Here is a 24,469-nt window from a genome sequence, read left to right as displayed (position 1 = left end):
CTAGTTTTATGGACAGTAAGATTTCCCTCATCAGGTCGATCCAGGTAAATTCATCTGCAGTGTTTGAGCTGGTGTTCCGACGAAAGCCTCTAGAGGGAGCCATTCTCTTATGAATTGGAAACAGCGGTTGGGTTCCTCGACATTTCTGCCCTGCGCTCGCTTTCTGCCACACTCTTTCAATGAATACTAATGCAGCGAAATGGGCCCACCTCCCTTCCTCCCATCTTTTCGCAGAGATGGGCGGGAGAGGGGAGACAGAGCAATTCCAGCTCCACATCTTTTCCTCATGAGGCAGGTAGTGCTCGGCTGTCCGCCTTTTTCCTCCCACTGTGCGTTGCTGCCGCAACAATGTCTTACCTGTGTGAGTGGCGCCACACGTCCAAGCAGAGTTGAGGGACAGAGGACACCCGCGCCTGCTTTTTCCTCATCTGGATGGGGAGCTATTTGGGCGGGGGGGAGAGAGAAGAGAGCAGAAGGCAGCCGGGGAAGGGGAACAACTGGCACTCGCCAATTCCCCCTTCCGCACATTAACCGGAGACGACGGAGGCCACTGGAGTATTTGCTTTTATCTTTCGTTTTCTCTTCTTTTTTTTCCTCATCGCACTGCTGGGAGGTGCTTTGTCTGTTCATTTGCTGGCTCTCTCACTTCTCTGCCTCCTCATCTATTTTGCCATTTACCTGGTCAACAATTTTTTCTATTTATGAGCCCGACGAGGAGAGCGAGAGAGACGGGAAAGAAGAAATTGGAAGGGGATTTTTTCCCTCCCCTTTTTATCTTTTTTTTTTTCAAATCCCCTCTCCATTCATTCCTTTTCCCCTCTCAATTGCTCTCACCTCCAGCCCCCTTCTTTCCCTTTGCAGCCCACGCTCCCTCCTCCCTTCACCGCCTCCTCCTCTCGATGCCACTCATTGTCCGCTCATAACTTGGGATACTTTTTAATTCCAGCCAAAGGGGAATTTGCTTCACCGACCATGAAGACCTTTTAATCGGCTCCCCCGTCTTTTGTACTTTTTTTTTACTTTTATACCTTTCTCTATTTTCCATGTCCTAGTTTGTCCCTCCTTCCACCCAATGCGTCCTTTTTTGGGCTCTTCGTAAATCTAACGCTAGGTAGGTCTTTTTAAGTGTTGACTGTCTGTCACCCGGTCTTGTTTTCTCACGCCAGCAATGTTTTTGAAAGTCTGCTGCTGAGCATTTGCTATGCGCACCTTGACACATTTCTGCACACACTTTGACTGCCCTCGTCATATTCTTACCTCCCAAAACATTCTGTTGTATTTCTTTTTCTGTTTGACTACAATCAAACCTCATTCCGGCAGCGTTGTCGTTTCTGTGTTACTGCACACACAAAAAAAAGTCTGCTCTTGTGCATTCCTTCAAACATTGGAACATGTCTCGCACCTTCCTCCTCCCATGTGCCGCCTGAGCCGGCATCCGACATCCTCAACATCTGTTCAGTGGAGGACATGTTCATTCGTGATCACGGTTTTGCAAATAAAACGAGGCTTCTATTCAAAGTGAGGAACGTGGCAGGTCAAACACTTTGTTCGAGACGAGCACTGAGTCTTCACGTTGGCTGCCATCTGTGTTTCGACACCCCACAATCTCATCCCCCCACCCCCCATTCCACCCACGTTCCATCAACTGACTCGTTTCTACAGACAGACACGAGCTTTGAAAGACAATGGACTAGGAGGAGGAAGAAAGAAAAAAAAAGCCATGATCACGCAAAGGCTTTATTGCCCCCACTTTCCTTGTAATTTTCAATATTTTCAGTCCCTTTGCTACGATATGGCACCTGTTTTCTATCTTTTCATCTCCATCATCTAAAAATGTGGCACCTACGGGTTTAATTTCTGTTTGTTTTGCTCATCGGCCATCTTAAAATAATGTCACGTCTCGCCACGCATACTTGGCCTTGCTCGTGATCAGAGTAGTTGATGTTCACTTAGCGGAAGCTCTGATACAATTTAATTATCGTCATCGTTATTATGATTATTGCAAGACAAGGAACAGCTGGTTAATGATTTTGTGAAATTCATTTTTTAGAGGTCAAGCCGTTGGAGGGAAAAATCAAGGGGGGGTCATTTTGTTTGCGTACACGGACGAAGACTAACGTGCCAAAGATGCATAGAAAATTTGAAGCCAATCACAAAACTCCTTCTGCTGTCTACCTCATTTTTTTCTTCCCCACTTCCGCCCACTAGGGGAGGTTTTATGGTTCCACTGCCCAGTAGATGAAGATAATGAATGACAAAAATCGGACGATTGGGAAACAATTAGCTCCATATGGGCACGCTGGATGGAACATTTTTTAAATTTTTTTTGGTCTATGGAATTTCCATTTCCAATCTTGGATCTGTAATTCCAAATATAAAAATTCTAGCTGTCACTAACAGGATTTTTAATTTTTTTTTTTTTTGGACGCAAATGGACTGAAGCCACTTTGCCGTTTTCATCCTTTGTTGGATTTCACGAATAGATTAAAGACCCAAGCAGCGTCTGTGTCGAATCGATAACGTAACGCTGATTCGTTCGATTACTCCTGCCAACACAACCCATTGAGTCGATTTCTTATTATTTTTGTTCAATAGGTGAGTACGCTGCTTGGAATTTACTCATGGTGATCATATTTACTTTATTTTTTATGCTGAATTAGAGAGAGACAGAGAGAGAGTTAGCCTTTCATGCACCCTGTAACCTGAGGGTGCAACCAACCTCAAAGGGTTAAGGTTGGTTGAATGGAGCATATTTCATCTTTTTGGAACTCTTTCAATCTACTGGACAGCAACAGTCACGGACGCAAATCACTTTTATCTGCTTAAAGGCTTGCAAAGTATGAGCGTGTGAGACGTTCACCGTGTCAGATGCAAAAATGTATTTTCACACCCGCTCTTGCTTGGCCAGACACGCAGCCACGTCAAAATGCTGTGATTAAAAATGGAAAATGGAAAATAGTCGACGCAAGTCCGGAATCAGACATTGTCTTATGTACGCGAGGCGCTCCTACAACGCAAATGCGGACATTGTGGGCATTTTTACGCTTCCAGTGCCCGTGGCCAGTTCCGCGTAGGGGACGCTGCAGTCCTTGAACTGAGAGCGTCCGCTTGGGAAAGTGGAGGAACGTCGGCTGTAGCTTAGCATCGCAAAGCGGGAGTTTTGTCAATCATTCCAACTGCCTCGTCTGTGCTTTATCGCCAGGCTCATCGTTTTGAGGAGTGCACAATTATTGATGGATTGGTGTCAGTGTGAGGATCTTTGGTGTACCCCCCCCCCACCCTCCACCAAAATGCGGAATTATTCTAATACATTCATTAGAATCGGCACATCGACTTTGGAAATAAGGTTCCGTATTCCAAGCATTCCCCATCCAGGATGTCAACATACAATCCAACGGCCAGAGAAATCTTTGATATTGTCATGCTGCCAAAAAAAGTTCATTTTTGGAGAAGAGAAATTTGGGCTGTTCCACTGTCTCCTCCCATCCATGTTCGACATTGTCAAGTCAAGTCAAGAGTATTTCTCGAGCACTTTCAAACAGCCATCGCTGCATACAAAGTGCTGTACATGGAGCGATTTAACATGCGCAATAAACAGTAAGACAAATCGGTAATAAAGACGGTAGAAAGCACCAAGCAGTAAAATCAAGAACAAATCTAAGTTGAAACAGAAGCGGTGTGTCACATGGAGCTTCTTTGTTGTGGTCGCAAAAAACAAGAGTATTTCACGATGAATTCCCGTCCTGCGCCCCCACGGGACCGTTTAGTGTTTTAAAAACCACCCTCAAAGCTTATGCGGAAAAAGTATGCCCGGAGAGCCTTCATCAATAAACGGGCCGAGAGGGGAGACGGCAGGAGAATACTAATCTCCCGCCGTTTCCTTTTCCTCACCGCGTTCTTCCGATGGTGACGTATCGCATGTCCGGTTTCTGAGGACTCGAACAGCCTTAATTAAACCGCTGCAAATTGAGCACTTGGTTATGCGGGGCGGTGCGAAAAATACCCCGGAAGAACTCGTCTCTTTAAATGAACGATTACATCTGCAGAGCTACATGGATTGTTAGTCTTCCATAATGTGTGTGTGTGTGTGTGTGTGTCTTGCACGGTGATTAAAGCTTATGTGGGCCAAGGAGCCAACTTAAAAACTAAATCTGGATTTTATTGGCACACTCCCTTCAAGCAGCCGGAATATAGGTCATAATCTAATATAAAAAGCCTGCTCAATAATTCATCGCAGCTGATTAAAAGACGACGTATCGATGCAGGCGACTGTCGGCGAGAAGCGACGCGTCTCCTTTAAAAGCAACAGTTGAGCTCCTTGTGTGGCATCTGTATGAGTCCAAAGACATTTTTCGGTGAGCCGTCTCGGTCTGCGTTCACGTGTTTTGTTTTTGTTGTTGTTGTTTTTTTTCTTTAGCACGCGTCGCGTTGGGCAAGTTTGCGTGCGGCCCAATCGAGCGATTAAATATGAACGGAACAATCTGTTAGCCTGCAGCCAAGCGTTTATTATTCAATGACATATGTCACCGAATCATTTCTTCACCCCAAAGTATGGCCCGCGCTCTGCCAGCTTTGGCGATGGCGTTGGCAAAATGACCACGACGTGTCCGCTCAGCTCCGTCGAGATCAGATTTTGGACTTTTTTTCCAAGGTTCAACGCATCCGACCTGAAAATGTGCTTCGTAAGCGCGCCTTCATTAGCATAAGCGCCATTTTATCAAGCTGATCTGAACAAACAAATCCCGGGTCGGGTCTCAGCCCCCCCCCCCCCCTCCCCCGAATTGATTCCTCTTCAAACCGGGCTGGACATTCTGGCTGCGTTCATTGGCGGTACCGTCGATATTCTTCTGCTCGCTCTCTTTTTCCTACTTTCACATTCTCGCTAATCGTGTGTAATTTACGACGGCATTGTGGAGGATGAAAGGGAGAGAACTTTCACAGAGATAAGAAAACGAAAGCTGCGTAGCCCGCGCGGGAAAATCGCTGACTCTCCAGCGCTCCAACTCCAGATAACCGATAGGACGACGACGTCGACTTGTGGAGATGAAGACAAAGTCATCAACCGAGTCTCCGGGGAGTTAGGAGACGCACTTAAACAAAGTAAAGCTGAATGTAGCTGTTTGTTTATTTTTGTTGTTGTCGTCTTCACTGTGTTTTTCCATTTTTATTCGAAACTCGATAACACCATTGGGGGGGGGGCGGTTTGTGTTTGTTAGCTCGTTCTATGTCGATCAATCTTCGGGCGGCGGGTTCAAATGTTGCAGCGGGCACGAACGGCTCTTGAAAGCGTCGGTGACCCCCCCCCCCCCCCCCCCGCTAACCGTCTGTCCTCCTTGTGCCCCTTTTAAAACAGCAGAGGTCAGCTCGCTGGAGCCGAGAGGAGAAGAGAAAAGAAGCCGCCTCCCGTGGAGTACGTTGACCTTGAAATTGCCGCTTTTTCCCCCCCCTGAAATCGCTGGTGAGTTCTCCAAGTGATGTCATTACGAACCAAAGTTACCTAGCAACCGCCTCACCTGCTCATTCTGGACATCTAATATTGGCAAAATGAAAGCCTGCGTGCTCAAGAGTTGGAGAGGTGTCAATTAATCAATCAAGAAGGGCAAGCAATTGTGAAAAAAAAAAAGATTTAGTCCTCCAAATGTTGTTTTATCCTCTTCTGAGTTCATTCTAGTCATTTTTCGATTAATTGGCCGAAGATGGATGCTATCGTTCAAGTTTATGAGACACGCTTCTCGCTTGAATCTCTCTCCCTTCGTCACCGTCTTTTCTAATCGCGGTGACATGACATCACAAATCGCACCTCCGACTGATTGAATACTCGTTCAGTTCCTTGCCTCCCTGATGATAAATACTTGAACAAATGCATTAGGGACCACGGCACGTTCAAATCAAATCTGCCGTGTTCTGCTTCGTGGAGGAAACGTTTTTAAGAAGAAGGGCGATGTGCAATGTGGTGGGAGCCAAGCTGTTCAGCTCGAATTTGAATCCTGTTTTTTTTTTTAATGTTTCAATTTCAATGTAGAAACCATCTTTGTTGCTATGGCGTCTGTGTTGCATTGAGGAGCTTGTAAGCTAGTTGCCGATAATCAATAATCATCTCCCCTCTTGCGTTGATTGTAGTGCAGCCTCCCTCAGTCCGAGGCTATGAGAGGGAGAGCGGAGGCCCAGGCTGCACCATCATGCTACTTCTGAGACCGAGGGATGAGACTTGGGCCCACAAAACACAAGGTAAGACCAAATGAACGCCTGCGATGGCTGCTTCGAAGTCCCGCGGCCTTCTTGTATCTCGTCGTGTGCTTAAGGGTTGGGATCAAGGTTCAAGGTGGAATTTACGGCTGCAGTGCTTTTTCACGGTGTGCGCTTTGATCGATGCCCCTTGACTTGATCCAGCAGCCGTCGACATTCGCGCTTTTTTCTCGTGGACGCTTGAACCGCACGCGAGGATTTGTTGAGTGTTCGCCCCGTTGATGTGTGTTGTGTGGGGCCTTTCGCCGTCCGCTTGCGTTCATGTGGATTCTGAAAGAAAGGAGGAGGTTCTCTTTGTTGTGCTAAGACATCATTCTTTTTAGCCTTGGACCATATTGTGCAGATTGAGCTCAAGGGCGGCCGTTGTCGCACCCCCCCGCCCCCCAGCTGCATTTTTGTGGTGAAAAAAAAATGCTTGTTATTCCGAAATGATTGATTCGTTTGACACCACATGCTTCTATCGAGTGTCCTCCCGTGCACTATTCAGAAGCCAAACCGTACCGGAAATAGAGCGGGGGGGGGGGGGGAGCGCGAGTTTTTGTTTGGTTCTCTTTTTTTGTAAAGCGGGGCTGTAAACTGTTGTGGGGTCTGCGCACCAACAAGGCGGTCGTAACACACTTCCTCCTATTACTTAATCGTCTGCCTTGGCCGACTTTGGGTTGGAGGGGGTGCACGGCGCAATAATGAAGTGCCTCTGCCTCGGCCCGCTGTCATTAGCTGAAAGTCACACAGCTCCGTGGGCCAATGCTGACGCTGCACCGCGCCTACAACCGACTTACATCATAAGCCATTACCATATAGATGATTTGACTGCACGATTGCGTCGCATAAACGGTCATCCTCGCTCCTCGGAGGGGGGAAAGAAAAAAATGAAAGTGCCACTAATGGTGATGTTTGGGCCCCCCTGGAGGCTTATTTCGTCTCGTCTAATAGGACAGTTTCCAAACGGCGTCCACCTCTGGAGTTACCTTGCGGGGGCTTCGGCCCCGAGGCTGAAGCGATTCTACGGTCGGAACTTTCCGGCAGGAAAACTTCCGAGCCTTACTCACGAAAAATACTTTTGTTAAAAGGCTGAGTGGCCTCGATTGTATGCGAAGTCATTCTCGATGACTAGGTTAGGACTGGTCTAGGTTTGGAGCCTTTAGTTCAGGGGTTCTCAAACCAGGGTCAACCCCCCCGCCCTCACCCCCGTTTTTTTCCCCAACAATTTTTGTTCTGCATATCATTCCAAATCTGCAAAAAAAAAAAAAAGATTTAGCCTATAGTGCAAAATCAGACTTGTAAGTGCAACTAAGACATCTCTCTGCCATCTGTTGGTGAATGGTGATATTACAACTTTAAACTCTCGGCGATCCCTGCATATTCTCGGTTCTGCAACTGCGGATTTGCATCTTCACAGATTTTTATTTTTGTTTTTTCCAGTTTTTTTTCATGAAACTCCGCCCCCTCCCCCCATTTCTTAGCCCTCCCTGCATTAGAGCTCTTCAAAGATTTCCTGCTTTAGCGTGACAAAATGGCCGCCGTGGAAAAGGTCATTCAAACAAAACAGCCACTGGTGGTTTTTGCACTCCGGTATGCTCATCTTTGATTGATCAGATGCAGCTTTTGATTTTGCAAAATGAAATTACATGTCATAGCCAGAGATTTGGGATGGACCCTTTTGATGAATGCCCCCGTATCGAAGGACTACTCTAATGCATTTCTCTTCATCTCCGCTCCACTAAGCAGCATTTTCTTCACCGCTATAAAAGCTGCGCTAGACAAAATAAATCCGGGTATTCTCGAAAGAGGGGCGCAATCTGCACCCCGCCATCGGATTTGATGGTTGCGCATCACGGGCTGCAGCACAGGGAAGAGAGGACAAGGCTGCTTGTAATGTGACTTAAGACGAAACGGCCGAGCGTGCTTACTGACCCCGCCGCCGCTTTGCGAGGGGAGCGGCGGCGGAACGCCACCGCTGGCCCTCGTTGCTCTTCCAACGTCATGGCTGTGATGCTCCCGTTGCTCGGGCGGCCTCAACCGACTCCGGCGAACTCCGCGGGCTCCTTTGCTTTTTGCCGGAGGGCCTCTCAGCCTTGCTCCCTCTGAATGCCTCCCCGAGAGCGAGCTGGGATTGCGCCAGGACGTAATACAAAAGTTATTGATTGGGTTGCGTTAAGGGAAAAAAAAATAAAAATACCCGCCAGGAAGTGTAGGGGAAGAACTCGCAGTGGGAAGCTAATGCCACTCTGCGGGTCTTTAGCCTCCAAGTGGCAAAACCGAGGGAATGCGGGAGCTCCGCCGCAGAGAGGAGGACAAAATGTGAGCGCATGAAAAAGAAGTTGCATCACTTCTTTTTGTCACACGTCGTCCAGCAGTAAAATGTTGCATTGGAAACAAAAAGAAAGCGAATTTGCGAAGAAAGTCTGACTGATTGACAGTGTGGTGGTGGGGGGTGTGGGGGGGTGTAGGATGTTTTTAAAGTCTTACATTATAAAATGATGAACCATAACACTCCCCCAATTTAGTTGATTTAACCCAAAGTGGGCATGCTAATGATACCCCCCTACACCCCCCCTCCCATCATTATATGACTGCATTGTTAAAACATGAGCATTTTCTAATTGGACTGTGTGATAACTAGCACAACAATGAGTCACTGAGCGGCTCCATTGAAGCCATTTTAATCGACTCATAATCGTCGATGGTGGGAGGAGAGACAGTCGGCCTTCAAAACGTCCTCGTTCCTTCCTTTGTTATGCGACATGGACGCGACAGGTTGATGCGCTACGCCCAGCGCAGCATGCCATTTGCGCTACGGTTAGTCCTCTTCACGATCGCGGCTGATGTTGACGGCTTGTGGGCGCGACCAGATGAGAGCGTAGAAGCCGAGAAATATGTTTTTATCATTTGATCGATTTTCAGTGGTCCGCCATGTTGGAGGTTCAGATTAGAAGGATGACAAAGGCTTGAGCTAGAAAGACGAGTTGAGCAGTTTGTTTGTGAGGTAGGAGCCGTGTTGTTTGGATGATTTTTTTTTTCCTTTTCATGGGAAAACTATTGATCAGAGATTGTGAACTGTTTTAACCCCAACGACTGCAGTGCGTTTAATTTTCGGCTCCCTTGATTTCCTCACTAATGGCCGATCTCAACCAAGCGCCTGCTATGTTGCCTGCACTCGGCAAAACCTTCGAGGGCCGTCCTTCTGTTACTCTGAGAGGTGTTATTCCTTGCAAAGTCTTCATTTCTTCATAGCATATGACGATATCATGCCCCCCCACCCCCCCATACTTTTTCTCACTCCTGTGACTAAGTCCCGTGTTAGCTGCACAAGAACTGAGGCAACATTTAACCGCTTCAAGTCCGTTTGCTGCTCACTTGGAAACTTCCCTGCAAACCATCCCAAAAAGCTGTCAGTTGCGTTTCCCTCAATGTTGTCTTTGCCATTTTTTTACTTGTTCCCTCAATGTCTTCCTTCTACACGCACGCACCCCCCCCCCCGACTTAAACACTTGTTTTTAATTATATCTCTGTATCAAGGGATTCTCTAATGGCGGCGGCAGACACGAGCTTAACAGAGCTGTTAAACCAAAGCAAATTTCATCAGTTTAGGGGGGAAAAAAGTTGCAGCGCAAGCCATTTTCTGACACGTCGTAATATTTTAAAGCCAATATCGATGCTGTAGCCATTTCTTCCCCTTTTTTTTTCCAGGTCAGAGGTCAAAGTGATGCGTCGTAAAATGTTCATGTGAGATTGGACTCTTTCTGGGGTTAATCGCTCGGTGTGTAAACTTACTGGTGACAAACCCCCCCCCCCCAAAAAAAAAACTCGGTTGTGATTCATATTGTCAGATGGGAAATAAATTCTTTATTTTTATGCGCGTAGTTCTCGGTGATGTACGGACGTTTTAAATTTTACAACTGTAGTGCTCTGTTTAGTAATGTGTCCATTGCATACAAAGTATTACCCCCCACCCAACCAGTGGAGATCAATGCCAGGGATGGGCAAATTAAATGGTTGAGGAAAATTTAAACGTCGAGGAAAATTAGGTCAAAACAAAACAACAAATAAAAACAAAAAAATGGTCTCAAAATTCTGATAACTCTCAAAAGTGGGGATTAACCTACCCCCCCACCTCAAAAACATACTCATTAAAAAAAAAACCCAAAATCTTGATGTTAATATGAACCAATCGCGTTGATTTAATCAGCATCAACTGCAGACCCCCCCACACCCCCACACGTATACACACATATGTTTGCATGCGCACTCTGAGACACTCGCGCCACGTTATCCGCCTACAGTCGCGACCACCTCGCTGTGAGCAATGAGACATCCCCCCCCCCCCCTGCGCCCGAAGTCCTTCTGCTTCTCGATCGCTATCCCCCCCCCCCCACCCCCCCCGCGGACTCGCTCTCTACGGTGGGTAGGAGCCTGTGGTGAGGTCTTCATAAATCAAGACGCTTGCGCCGGCTACTTTTTAATTAAAACTGTGAATCAGGCCGCCTTGATTATGAATTGTACTGCGCTGCAGCTGAATAAAATACACCAGGCTTCGTTCGCTTCAACCCAACTCCCCCCCCCCCCCCCCCCCCCCCGCCTCGCTGTCTGCTTCCATCTCGCATTCACTCTTCAATTTTCGGAAATGGAGAAATGTTCACAGCAGGCTTTGTTTTTACGCGCAGCTGCTGAAGGTTGACAGTATTGCGAAATAGCCAGGGAGCTTAGCGCTTGCATAAATGTGTAATAACTCCAAATACAGAGTGCGGCGCCAACCGGGGTCAACGGCGTTGCATCACAGCCAAACGCACCGCTACCTGTCGCCGCTCCTTTCATTATCGCCGCCGACGCGCTGCCGGTTTACGCCGTCCACTCGCGTTAGGATGCGAAGGACATTGAAAATAAATGCATGCATCGTGGCGTCTGCGTTCAATACGTCCGTGTGCCTTTAAGAGGCGGGGCCTAGCATGGCGGCATGTGATGTTGGAGAGAATCAAACGCATGAGTGATAACGGCCTGCAAATTGAAGGGACCAAAGTGATTGACTCTGACCACTCTCGCGCTGTAAATAGAGTCCTCCATGTCGTCATGGCGACAGGCATGGAGGAGTCCTGTCCTGAGCCAGCTCGCCCCTCCATATTTCACTTGTTGTGAGCAATCTCGGATTTAAACACAACCGACGAGCGTTGCGGATGTCATCATCTCGATGGATCCTCGCTCGTTTCGTCTGAAAACGTCCCACGATGCTCCCGATGACAGAAGCTCCGTTAGCCATGTTACAAATTACAAACATCCCGCGTTCCAAAAAGCCAAAATGGCTGCTACGTGGACCTCCGAGATGCCAAAAATCGCGCGGCGTGGTCACGGGAGACGAGCGTTAAGTGTCGTGAGCAAACCCAGACTGTCATGGCATTGCTTGCAGCTTTTAATCGGGACTTTTAAAAACACGTGCGCATTGCTGTGCTACTCCTTTCATCACTACTTCAGATTTGTTTTCCTCCGATGAAATTCCAAAGCAGTTTGTGCCCCCCCCCCCCCCCCCCCCCCCGCACATTTGATAAAATGTACCTTTTTGCTCTTTTTTTTTTTTTTTTTTTTAATGAGCAGCCAACAAAGCAACAAGTCGGAACATGAAACGCTCGGTGGACTCTTGTTGTTTTTTTTGTTCACCGAGCGCGCGTTGCCTTTTTGTCGAAATTATTGGCAGGTTAGATTGTGCGGCCACGCGGCAATTGAAATTCACAAATTCAGCCTTTGTGTGTACGGTGACAGTTTAGAACGTCTGTGCCGAGGTTGGTTATTTTTAACTACGCCTGATACAAGGCGATACCGGTTTGATATTGAGCCCCCCCCTCCCCTGCACCCTACCACCCCAGCAGCTGAGTAACAAGTGGGCGGAGAATCGTTCTCACGCTGTCCCAACGTTGCTCCCCAAGGACACGAGGACAGTGTGGGGACGAGCTTAGCTCATTTACTGAGCACACATCGTCATCATTGGGGGGGCGGGGGGGCAATTGCTCATTGTTTCCTTTTTGACGTGACAGCTGCGGAACAGATGAAACTGCCCGCAGCTGTTTGGCAACATGCCGGTTCTGCGTCTGTGGGACTGAGACCAGTGTGTGAGTGTTGTGTGTGTGTGTGTGTGTGTGTTCAAACATCCTGGTCCATGCACCTCAGTCAAGCCCGAGGTCAGAACAGAATCAAAACAGTTTGTTCTCGTCTCGGGAGGGGGGGTACAGTACTCCCGACTGGAAACTGCTCCTTTTTTTTTTTTTTTTGCATATCAAGTCTCTTGCAGACAGAAATATATTCAAACCTTCAGATTGAGAAATGTTTTGACACCACTGCGCAGGTCTCCCCCCCCCCTCTCCCAGGGACATGTTTCTATTTACACCACCTCCTGAAGAGACGCTTAATCTTGTCAATGATTTGTGGTTTTCGCAGCTCTCGCCCTCTTCTTTCTCACCCCGTGGCTCGCTTTTGTCTATTTTGCTGGCTTCCACCTCACTCGCCTTTTGCCACAGGTGGCGCCCGGCCCGCGCTTGCTAGCGTCAAACCTTCACAGGAAGCGTGTACGCTACACGGCGCAGGGAAATGTGCATTGCGTGTTCGCAGGTAGAGGCCTCGGGGCAGGCGAGTGACCCCTCGTGACGATAAAAGCGCCGTCATCACTTTAAAGGCGTTTTATTGTCATCCTTTCGCGGATTAGAAACGCAATAATCTCGTCCATCTCGTTCCGAGTTGTTATTTTTGGCGGCGGGATCCCGGCGTTTTTTGGATTAGTAGGTTTTTGGGGAGGATGTGCGGCGAGGAACAACAAGGCTGCGCGGCGAGGTATTTACTCTCATTGTGCGTCCGCGGCGGATGTTCGACTGAAGCGCTTTTCTCGAAGGATGACAGTTGAATGCGATCGCTTCAAGTCCGAGTCGGCGTCTCTCGGATACGATTGGATGCAACGCAACTCCAGCCAGAACACGGACTAAATCCGCCGCTGCGGCGTCTGCGCGTATGACAACGCAAAAAAAAAAAGCAAGAAGTATCTTTCTATGGGGACAATTTCAAAAATAAACAGCATATTTATGATAATATTCATTCATTCATTCATTCATCTTCCGAGCCGCTTGATCCTCACTAGGGTCGCGGGGGGTGCTGGAGCCGATCCCAGCTGTCTTCGGGCAGTAGGCGGGGGACACCCTGAATCGGTGCCAGCCAATCGCAGGGCACACGGAGACGAACAACCATTCGCACTCACATTCACACCTAGGGACAATTTAGAGCGTCCAATCAGCCTGCCACGCATGTTTTTGGAACGTGGGAGGAAACCGGAGCACCCGGAGAAAACCCACGCAGGCCCGGGGAGAACATGCAAACTCCACACAGGGAGGCCGGAGCTGGAATCGAACCCGGTACCTCTGCACTGTGAAGCCGACGTGCTAACATTTATGATAATAATAATTTCCAATAGCAGATTGTCCGATGCTGGCCAGTTCAACAGATGACATAAAATGTCGTTAAGTGAAGTAACGCTGCACACCCGTGACGTATAACGAAGCAGAAGGAACGCGACGCCACCTCTTCCATCTCTCCCGCGGCTGAATATTGACTGATGAGTTTCATTTTCAGCTCTCAATTCTCTGGCTAATTTTACACATTTCAATTAGTCTCAGGTATTCTTGAGTCAGAGCCTGATTAGAAGCTGCGGGGGGGGACTTGGTCTTCACAGTCCGGAGCTTTACGCGACGCCTCCCGCCCTCCATTTTTTTTTTCTTCTTCGCTTGATCATCCCAATTTTGTCTGCTTTATCTTTGGAGGGTCACCGCGGCACGGCGAAGCGCACTTTGTGAAAGAAAAGAGATTCACGGCAGCGAATGAGTCCAGCCACGAAGGCACTTGAGCAGGTGACCCGTTGCTAAGCTGGCCGGTTTCGACATCTGACTCGAGAAGTAGAAACCTTGTTAGTCTCTTTCAAACGGTTCTTGGGGTGAAAACGGTGGAATTAAATGTTGCCCGGATGATCTTTGTGAACTTGACTAGGCCGCATAAATATTTATTTGAGCAGTTTGTAATGAGTCGGCACAGCAAGCCAGAATCTCCAAGATATGTTTTGTGTTTCGCGCGGGTCGAGCGGCCATTCGGGTGTCCGGTTCATTCCTTCTCGGTATGCGGCGCGGTGACCCGGTGGCGTCTACCGGGGGGGGCAGAGAGAGGTTCACCTTCTCAAAAAGCCTCCCACAGACCGAAGAGCGTTTTTTTTTTTTTTACATTCTCATTTGCCGTCGGCCTGTTAAATCAATGGCATAACAAAACCATCTCAAATCGCAAGGCAAGGTTACTTTTTCTATAAAAAAAAAATCCGACAAAAATGCACGAGGGAGCGACTGCTGCACGGCTCCGCTCGCAACCTTTCAAACCAAATTCATCATCCAGGCGCAAACGTGCATTTATGTCTTCCACAAGTGCACAAACCATTCTGCAGCTTGCCCAGTGTGGATTTATTACAGTGAAAGCAGCGCATGTTGCTATAGGAACAGAGTGCAGTTCACTTAAATATATTAAAGTCAGAATCGGCTGTTTTTTTTTGTTTTTTTTTTTTTCCCTCGCCCCACCTGCACAAAGATTCAGGCTTGTTTGGCTGACTGACAAGTTGTTGTGTGTGCACGTTTGTGGCATCCGAATCGTGACCTGCGCTCTAATAGCCGTCCCACTCGCAGAGAAATGCCCGCTCTCTGCCGGCTATTATTTTATGATTCGAGCTGACATCAATTGGAATTTTAGAGCAGCGCCAATTACGGAGCGCTGGCTGGCCTCACATCACCTGCTTTGTCACCTTCCACTGCAAAAAAAAAAAGGAGTCGCGTTGACCTGCATGTCCATGAATGACTTGGTTCATTGTTAATTTGGCTCATTTTGTACTCCTCCCCCACCCCCCCTTTTTTTTTTTGGTCTGAGTAACTACCAAGACATCTTGTTCTTACCTAATTGGCTGATGCCTCGTTGCATTCTGTGCAGCATCAGAGGCCGGAGCCAGTCTTAAAAAAACAAAAACAAAACTGAATAGTACCCCAGTGCTTGGAAGATTGAGTGATGATTTTTCTTGTGATGAGCTTTCCGGACGCCTCTGTGCTCCCGATGTAGCGGGATTTGCGCCTTCAGATGAGTTCCGCCCTGATTCGATCCTTTTTCATGTTCTCAAAGCTCTCCGTTAAAACAGGTTGATGAAAGGAACATGTGTGAGTTGAGTTGAGTTGAGATACGGCCGCTGTGTGCGCTGGTGTGGCTAATCGAGCAAATGGTGGGTGAGATGAGAGGGCTGGCTGATGGGGGGGGGGGGGGGGGGGGGGTCATTTAGTGCCGTAACCTCGTGTGTGTCTTAATGAGGAGACAGGCATTGATTTGACAGTGACATATATATATTGCAAATTTAAAGTGTTCCATTCACCTGCCATGCATGTTTTTGGAATGTGGGAGGAAACCGGAGTGCTCAGGAAAAAAAAAATTTTAAGTCCCAAAATTGTTTGAATACAAATCTGTATTCCATGAAAAAAACAAGGGAAATGGAAACAAATCCCAGAAATAAACAGGAAAAAAAATCTCACATTGAAAATGGATAAAAAGAAACAAAATCTGCAAGGCCGACCTGCGAAGATGCAGGGTTCATCTGTCGTTTCAAGTGTAATACCACCATTCGCCACTAGTTGCCCGAGTTGCGCTTTCACTTGTCGCACGCGTCTGCAGTGAGCGTCGCCGTATGTCGCGTATCTCACGTGTCCATCAACTGTGCCCGAATGTGAATGCATGTGGGGCTCTTTTAATTGTTGCCATGGAAACAGAGTGCTGCCAGAGAAGTCCAGTAGCTCCCGCGCGCCCTCTCACTGTGCAAGTCTCTCTTTCCGATGCCTCCTTCGTGTCCGTCTTAAATGACTTTGTCTCTTTTGTTCCTCTCCTCTTTGCTTTCATCTTTCTTGCGTCTCGCCAAGGTCCTCCTTTTGGTTTACGCTCCACGTCTTTCCTCCCACCGCGTCGTCCTCCCTTTCTGTCCTCATGCCTCTTCTCATCCTCCGTAATTCCTTCCTCCCACCTCTCCGTCTTTCCCGGGGAGGTTGACTATTAACGCGGGGACCTGTAATTAGAGCTGACGAACCCCCGGCAATTAGTTTTCCCTCAAGAAGTTGTTCTGTCATCGCCGCATACGTCCCCCTTTGTCTTCCTCACATTCTCTGTCCTGTTTTTTCCTCACCCTGTCTGTCACTTCTTGTCTTATTAGCTGTCAGCCTTTTATTTTTTTTTGCCCGTTTATTGTTTTTTTGTTGTTGTTTTTTTTCGCTTCTTTGTTCCGACCATCTGCTCCCAAATGCGGTCGACTCGCACAATGCAGCGCTTTTCGAAGCGGTTACGCCACTACTGTCCTGGGTCCATGTTGCACAATCAAAGTGGAGCGAGATGGCTTACTGGAATTGAATGTTAAGTGCAGTGCGAAAAAAAAAAAAAAAGCCCCTGTTCTTTTCACATGCAGTGGTGGAGCTACGTGGTAGCCAATGGTGGCCTCTGTACACCCGAGTAGCACCAGTTGCGAAATAAGAGCCGTCTGAACTCCGATTAATAATTTTCACTTGTGAAATCATCGAGCGGGCTGCTAAATAGAGCATCGATTCCGCAAAAGAGCCTTTAAAGGAACAAAAAAAACAAAGTCTTGTGAATCTGACCGCAACACAGAGAGGCGCGTTGTTAGCAAGCAACGAGGGCAGCAAATAAATGTTAGAGAAACTAGGCCAAAAGGGTGATGGCAGTTTGAAGGTGGGGGTTTGTGGGGGGTGGGGGTCAGCTGTCAATCATCTCACATCAATTTTAGCATCAGTCACTTTATGGAGAGCTCATTTGGTTACTGATCTTGTTTACAACAGTTTGTCATTCATTTGGAATCCGGGGGCACCCCCCCCCCCCAAAAAAAATCTTCTGCTTGTTCTATTCTGTGACAAAACACCTATTTCCTACTTTCCCTTCCCATGTTGAGAAAGCTGCTATTTTATTCACTGGCAGGATTTATGTCCGCATAACGCATCCCATAATATCCTTTCAGAGAATTCCACATAAATGATTGATTCTTGAGCTGCAGCTATGTAAACTATATGGCATCATATCACGTCCAAATGTGTTTTATGCACTATTCATGTCCGCCAAGTGCTTCTCCTCTCCCTCTTGTTTTTTTTTTTTCCTTGGGATGATTTTCTTCTTTTCCTCGACTCTTCCCACCGTGCTTGCGTACAGACATTGACACGCACTAATTCACATAAGCCACGTAGCCTCTCAGCAATCCACTTTGCTCAATCAATGTTGCACGCTTCTGTGTTCACCTCCGTCTCATTTTCCCGACCGCTTTATTTGCTCGCTTTGTTCACTGTATTCACGTTTGTTTGTTTTACCCCCCCCCCCCCCTTCTCTTCTTTCTCCAGGTATTTCTTTCCCGCATCTCCACCATGCTGTCGGCGGCTGCCCCTCCCCCCTCCGCATCGGCACCTACGCCCCCTCGGTTGTCCAGGACCCGGGGAGGCGAGGGCGCCACCTCCATCCGCCCCCGCCCCCGTCGCCGCACTGCCACACCGTCTCGCTCGGCGTCCTCCTCTTACTGCTCTGCCTTCTTCACCTGCCGCCCGCCTGTCAGTCGCGGAGAGAGAAGGGAGGCGGCGGAGGAGGCGGCGGCCACTACATCCCCATCCCCCCTCCCCCTCCGCACCACATGGCCCTTCCCAACATCCTGCGCGGCCTCAGCATCGCCGTCGTCCTGGTGGGCAACTCCAGTGAGATGGCGCTGGCCGGGGCTCGCGAGAAGGAGGACTTCCTGCACATGGCGCCCAACGTGGAGATCCTGACCATGAACGAGACGGACCCCAAAAGCATCATCAAAAGCATCTGCGACTTAATGACGGAGCACTGGCTGCAGGGCGTGGTCTTTGGAGACGACACCGACCAGGAGGCCATCGCGCAGATCCTGGACTTCATTTCGGCCCAGACCCACATCCCCATCCTCGGAGTCCGCGGAGGTTCATCCATGATCATGGCTGCTAAGGGTAGGATTATTATTATTATTATTATTATTATTATTATAAAAGTAGTATGAGGGCGGCCCAGTAGTCCAGTGGTTAGCACGTCGGCCTCACAGTGCAGAGGTACCGGGTTCGATTCCAGCTCCGCCTCCCTGTGTGGAGTTTGCATGTTCCCCCCGGGCCTGCGTGGGTTTTCTCCGGGTGCTCCGGTTTCCTCCCACATTCAAAAACATGCACGGCAGGCTGATTGGACGCTCTAAATTGTCACTAGTTTGTGAATGTGAGCGTGGATGGTTGTTCGTCTATGTGTGCCCTGCGATTGGCTGGCAACCGATTCAGGGTGTCCCCCGCCTACTGCCCGGAGACGGCTGGGATGGGCTCCAGGACCCCCCGCGACCCTAGTGAGGATCAAGCGGTACGGAAGATGAATGAATGAATGAAAAGTAGTATGAGGTTTCCTCAGGAAACGGGAAACGCGAAAAAACACCCTAACAAGATGAATGAATTGTATCTGTGGAATAGTCGTCCTTTCTTCGCCAAGAACATTTGGGAGTCAAAGGTCACGGGTCGTGGCTCACCATCTCTGTTTTTGTTCATTTCTGTGTTTGTTGTGGTTGACGCATTACAACCTGAGATGTGAACACGGTTCGCCCCCACCCTCTCCCCCGATCCGTCCTTGCCTCACTCTCAAATGATGGAGTCAGTCAATCTCGACGTGCAGAAAGACGCACAGGCTAAGCCCGCCGTTTGACTCAAAAGTCAAACGGCCGCGAGGGATCGATGCCAATGATGCGATCGGCACCACAACAGTGAATTGAGCTTTGCCAAGTTATTAGGCCCCCCCTCCTAATGGGATAAAAAGAACGCTTTATCTGCGTCGGCCTGATCCGGACCTTGAGCCCATGCGTCAAAATCCTTATCCGTTTTTGATACTTGCGCAAAATCCATGAGCTTGAAATCATAACCGGTGGAATATGCCGAGTGGCGTTGCTCTTTATGCTGATAGTCTGCCGGTCGGTCTGTGACTTTGTTGCCTCGGGGAGCCTTGTTGCAATTCGCCTGCCGTGCCACTGCCATGGGGGCCCGGGTCGTCACATGCACACCGCAAACGTCTTTGGAGTGAATGATTCATTCATTCATTCATCTTCCTAACCGCTTGATCCTCACTAGGGTCGCGGGGGGTGCTGGAGCCTATCCCAGCTGTCTCAGGGCAGTAGGCGGGGGACACCCTGAATCGGTTGCCAGCCAATCGCAGGGCACACAGAGACGAACACCATTCGCACTCACACTCACACCTAGGGACAATTTAGAGCGTCCAATCAGCCTGCCATGCATGTTTTTGGAGGGTGGGAGGAAACCGGAGCACCCGGAGGAAAACCCACGCAGGCCCGGGGGAGAACATGCAAACTCCACACAGGGAGGCCGGAGCTGGAATCGAACCCGGTACCTCTGCCCTGTGAAGCCGACGTGCTAACCACTGACTACCGGGCCGCCGGGAGTGAATGAGTTAAGAAAAAAAAAATAAAATATATATATATATATAGATCGACGTTTCGTGCTTTCGGAGGTACTTTCACCACACTGCCTTGTTTTTATCCCGCGGGGCTGAACTTGAAACGTTTCCTTGCGCTTATTTCCCCCAATTGATGGCCTACAATAGGAACCATTGTTGTGCTAATCGCCGCGGTACCCAACTCATTTATTATAATGCGTCTCCCGCTCGGCACCGCCTCGTACTTTGCGTAAACGGACACAATTAGTCGCCTTTGGAGGTGATAACAGTTCCTTTGGCACTTTTTTTTTTTTTTTTTTTTTTTAGCTTTTCATGTTCCTCTCTCCGCTAAGCGCTAGTTGCGACCATTTGTGAGCCGTCTTGAGCTGCAACGTGTCCCCGATTTGGATTTTCTTGAGTCCAGTTTTCTCCAAAGCTGCACTTTTTGTTGCTTTTTGTCCAGGCATGACGCCGACGTACACTGACCGGCTTTCTGTGTGTGTGTGTGTGTCAGTCTACTATGCCGATGATTTTCTAATCCGTATTTTAAGATGAAGGCACAACTTATTATTGTGGTGAGAATTATTTTGTTGATCCTCTGGCTGCAAGGCTCGTGTTGCCCCGGTTTAGAAAATGTTGACAGCCCACTCTGTTTTCCCTTTTTCCTGGAAACAGAGTTTCCAAAATGAATTTCGCGTCCTAAATAGATGTGGCCTATTTTCTAACCCCCCTTGGTCTCAATTACTCTGGTCATTTAGAACGTGTCCATTTTGAACGCCCCCCTGCCCCGCACCCCCTCTTCCATCTCTCCCAATAACTTTCTTTTTTTTCACCACCTCTTCTCTCACTCCGAGCAGGTCTTTTATTTCTCTTATCGCTTGAAATCAGAACGAGGCGGCGCTCCCGTTGCGCTTGAACGATGAGATGAGAAAAAGACGCCGGACCAAATGGAAAACGCGGGATAAAATTATACTGTCACTATATTCGGTCACACACCCGAACATTTCCGATACTCTCATGAGCCGACATAAAAGTGCTATTTATAATCTGCACCGTAGATTCATACACCAAAGCTTAGTTTCAAGTAAGAATTCATTCATAGGAACGTCACATTGTTTTCATTTTGTAAACGAAATCACCCCAAATGGCCTAGCGGACGGCCTTCATGCGGAATATTTACACAATGCAAAATTGTCATTCGTTGAAAGGTTAACAATACAAAATTCTTCAAGCAGCTCTGCAAAGTTATGTAACTCTTGTGGTTGATTTCGTGTACCGTGCTCGAGTCTGAATGAGAGCCTTTCTGTTCTGGATTGCCCAGAGGAATAAATGAAGGCATGTTAAGGAAAGTTGCTTTTTTAAAAATTATTAAAAAAATTTTTTTTGCATACAAATACATGGAGCTGCTGTTGGCTTGGTCAATGCAATTGCACGCACCAGAACTGAGAGCCATCTTGGCTTTCCCACCCCCCCCCTCTTCTTCAGATTTCCACCCCCCCTTTGCACAGTCACGTAATTTTTCTCGTGTTCTCTGGCTTCCTGGTAAATTCTGGTTCATGTCGGGACGGCTGACAGGAGGCAGACAGTAGCGATTTGCAGCACACGTGCAAGTGTTAATTCACTCTTCGCCGCCCACCCTACCCACACACTCTTTGTGTATTGCTTCGCCATGTTCGCATGCCGGTCGAAGACAATGGAGTGGAATACATTTTGACAGGAGTGTGTTCTTCACACAAAGAAGGGCTGAGTAAATGTTACTCATCATCCATCCCCTCCCCCTCCCCCTCTCTCCCCCACCCACCCTCAGTCACAGTCTCACTCTCACTCTCACAAGGGCCAGGCTTCTTTTTTTTTTTCCATTCCACCCGCTGGTCCCCCTCAACATGGCACTCCATCCCATCTCGCCACTCGTGTCTCTGCGCTCCCTGTGGACTTGCACTTACACCACAGTTTGCACACACACACAGACACACACACACACACACACCTCTTTTTCACCACATGAAAAGGTTTCCTTTTATTCCCCTCTTCACCTCTTGTCCCCTGAATATATCAGTTGCACCCGCCTGCACCTCTTGCAGAGCCCCCTCCACCCATCAAACAGCAATATTTACAAGTATAAGAGCTCAAACCCACCCAACCCGCCCCCCACCCCCACCCCACTCCTTGAAGACCAAACACCAGCCTTTTGCTGGACGTCCAGAGGAGTTAATAGGCCAGTGTCTCCCGTAGTTGCTACCCAAGATACATTTCAACACTTAAAAAAAAAAAATTATGATGAAGAACCAATGTGGACTTGCTCCAATTGAACAAAATATTTTTAAAAATATTTTTTAGCAATCAACCACGCATACATTGAAACCACTAAAACAACTATTCTGCATGACCACCAAATTTTTTGATCCCGTTCGAGTGTTGAACAGTCACCCAAATTATTGACTCTGTATCATATCTTTCCAGTTTAAAAATAATCACTGTGAACATTCGAGACAAACACGGCACGGCGCTTTATCAAATTTGACAACTTTTGAAATGCACGCTCACGCGTCACACACTGCTTTTGAATGTGAGCCTGCGAGACTCTGCGAGCTCTTGTCAAGTTCTTTTTCTCTCCGCGGAGGATAATTCTTCTTTTGGAATCGTCTTATGTCACAAAGGGCCACAAAATGGCCGTGATTGAAAAAAAAAACATTTGGATTCTTCTCTGATTCTTCCTTGTGACGTTTTTGTGTTATTTTCAAAATTGCAACACGTATTGTAGTAAAAACCAGAATAATCCTGAGGACTGATGATGAAAAACACTCTCTCTCCTCTCAGCGTTTTCAATTCTTCCTGACAAACTTCGCTGATTACGGCCGAGAGCAAAAGTATAAATCACTCCATTTTTTTTCCTTCATCCCATTCCATCCCTCACGAATCCGACTAATGAGATTCTAGTGCAAGAGCCGTGTTAATGATAATATCTTGGCAAAGATCATCGCACTGTTTGATTGACACTTACAGCGAAACGTTAATTAACCATTTTTTTAAGAAAAAAAAATGAAATGATGCAGCTCTTGTGCGGTCCGAGCAGAAAAAAAAAACAAAAAAAAAATTCTAATGGGATGAAAAATGGAGACTGGTACAGAAAGGTGAATCGTGGGGAAAAACGGAGAGAGGACCGCGCTGTGGTCTCTGCGCAGGTGTTGGGGGCACTTTTCTGGTGAGCTGTGCTTGTTTGCGCCGATACTTTTCAACCCGAGACACAGAAACAGGCCGGTGGTCCAACAGCAACGCGAAATAGCAGGATGAGGAAAGTATGAGAAGAAGGCACGTGGCAATATTTCGTCCGGGTTACATTTTTCGGAACTTTAACTTGGTAAAGGCGCTTGCAACTTTGACGTGAAATCGACATTTGCGGCCGAAAAAGGTTAGCGGCCCCCAACTGCTAATTGCACTTAGAATATGAGGTTGTTCCCCCCCTCCTGAGGATGTTTCACGTTTCCCTTTTGTAAATCCAGATTGTGTTTATCAATTCATCACCACAAAGGTAATCCAAGGGAAGAAAAAAACCAAGTACTGTAACACCGAAAAGATCTTTTGCCTCAACCCCATTCTGTCTCTTTGCATCTGTTTTTTTTTTTTGTTTTGGCTTTTATCTTGGGCTGCAGCTCCCCCCCCCCCCCCCCCCCCCCCCCCCCCCCCGCCACCACCTCCTTTTTTTTTCTAACATCACGCGGGTTGAGGCGAGGTGAGCTCCTGTGATGAATCTAAATGTCGGCCCTCCCCCCCTCACTCGCGCTCCTAAATTACCGCAAACGCCGTCCGTTGCCACCTTCGGTCCTCTTCGGCAGAACTCTGCAAGCCGCCGATGGCCCTCCACAGCCTTCCATACGTTCACGTTTCCAAAGCGAGTCCGACCCGATGAAAAGTCTCTCAAGTACCGCCAGACCGCAAGCACCTCCGATTCCAAGGAATGTTTAAACAAAGGCTGTCAAGTCTCGGTTGATGTTGTAAAGCGCTTGAAAACCCCCGCAGGCATTTTTCCCTCTGAATTATTATCATTGCTCTGGACGGTGTGATCTGCCCCCATTTTTGTGAGCATACGATGAACACGGCAAATGTTTTCGGAACCGCGATGAGATGCGGGCAAGCGCTTTCCTCTCGTTCCAGATGAAAACATTGGAACGGTATCTTCAGCCGAGGTCGGGTAGGAGGACACGCGAGGCTTGAGGGGTGGCCGACTTAACCGCTCGGCTTTCATTTGGCTTCCCACTTCACTCCGACATTTTCTGCTGCAGGTGTTATTCTCACTAAAAAAACATTTCGCAACTTTTGGTACATTATGACACTTTATTCAATGTGAGATTTGGATTTGGAAACCTGGCTGTGAGGCTTTTACAGTTGGTTTGCTTTTTCCCCCCCGAGAGAGCGCCGCGCACAATTTGAAGCGGAATGAACTGATTAAGACCGGAAGTGGTTGAATGTAAATGGATCAAATGGACACCAGATGGCGTCGGTTCAGTTCCTGCGCAATTTGAATGTGCGTGGCATCATTTTATAGCCAAACCTTTTCATGATTGCACGTATGGCTAAAAATAAAAACCAGAGCAAGACTAATCACTTTTTTTTTTTTTTTTTAACGTCGTCCCTCGTCCCATCACTTGTGTGATGGAACCAGGTTATGAACAAAGTCTGTTTGGGGCCCCCGCAGTGGAAACTGGGTTATTGT

General features: G+C 48.0%; 1 protein-coding gene across 1 annotated transcript in view; it reads left to right on the top strand.

Annotated features, from left to right (window-relative positions):
• The first annotated feature begins 220 nt into the window (after positions 1-220).
• The window catches only part of grin2ba (glutamate receptor, ionotropic, N-methyl D-aspartate 2B, genome duplicate a), a 60,801-nt gene continuing 36,552 nt past the window's right edge, over positions 221-24,469 (top strand). The window contains exons 1-4 of the mRNA XM_052048492.1: positions 221-1,111; positions 5,354-5,458; positions 6,121-6,228; positions 17,676-18,290. Coding sequence (XP_051904452.1) covers positions 6,180-6,228; positions 17,676-18,290 — 664 coding nt within the window. The 5' untranslated portion in view covers positions 221-1,111; positions 5,354-5,458; positions 6,121-6,179. The remainder of the gene's footprint in view (positions 1,112-5,353; positions 5,459-6,120; positions 6,229-17,675; positions 18,291-24,469) is intronic.

The sequence above is a fragment of the Hippocampus zosterae genome, chromosome 17 (genome assembly GCF_025434085.1).
Source record: "Hippocampus zosterae strain Florida chromosome 17, ASM2543408v3, whole genome shotgun sequence".
Taxonomy (NCBI): domain Eukaryota; kingdom Metazoa; phylum Chordata; class Actinopteri; order Syngnathiformes; family Syngnathidae; genus Hippocampus; species Hippocampus zosterae.
Note: the sequence above shows the minus strand (reverse complement) of the source record. Positions and strands in the feature narration are given on the sequence as shown.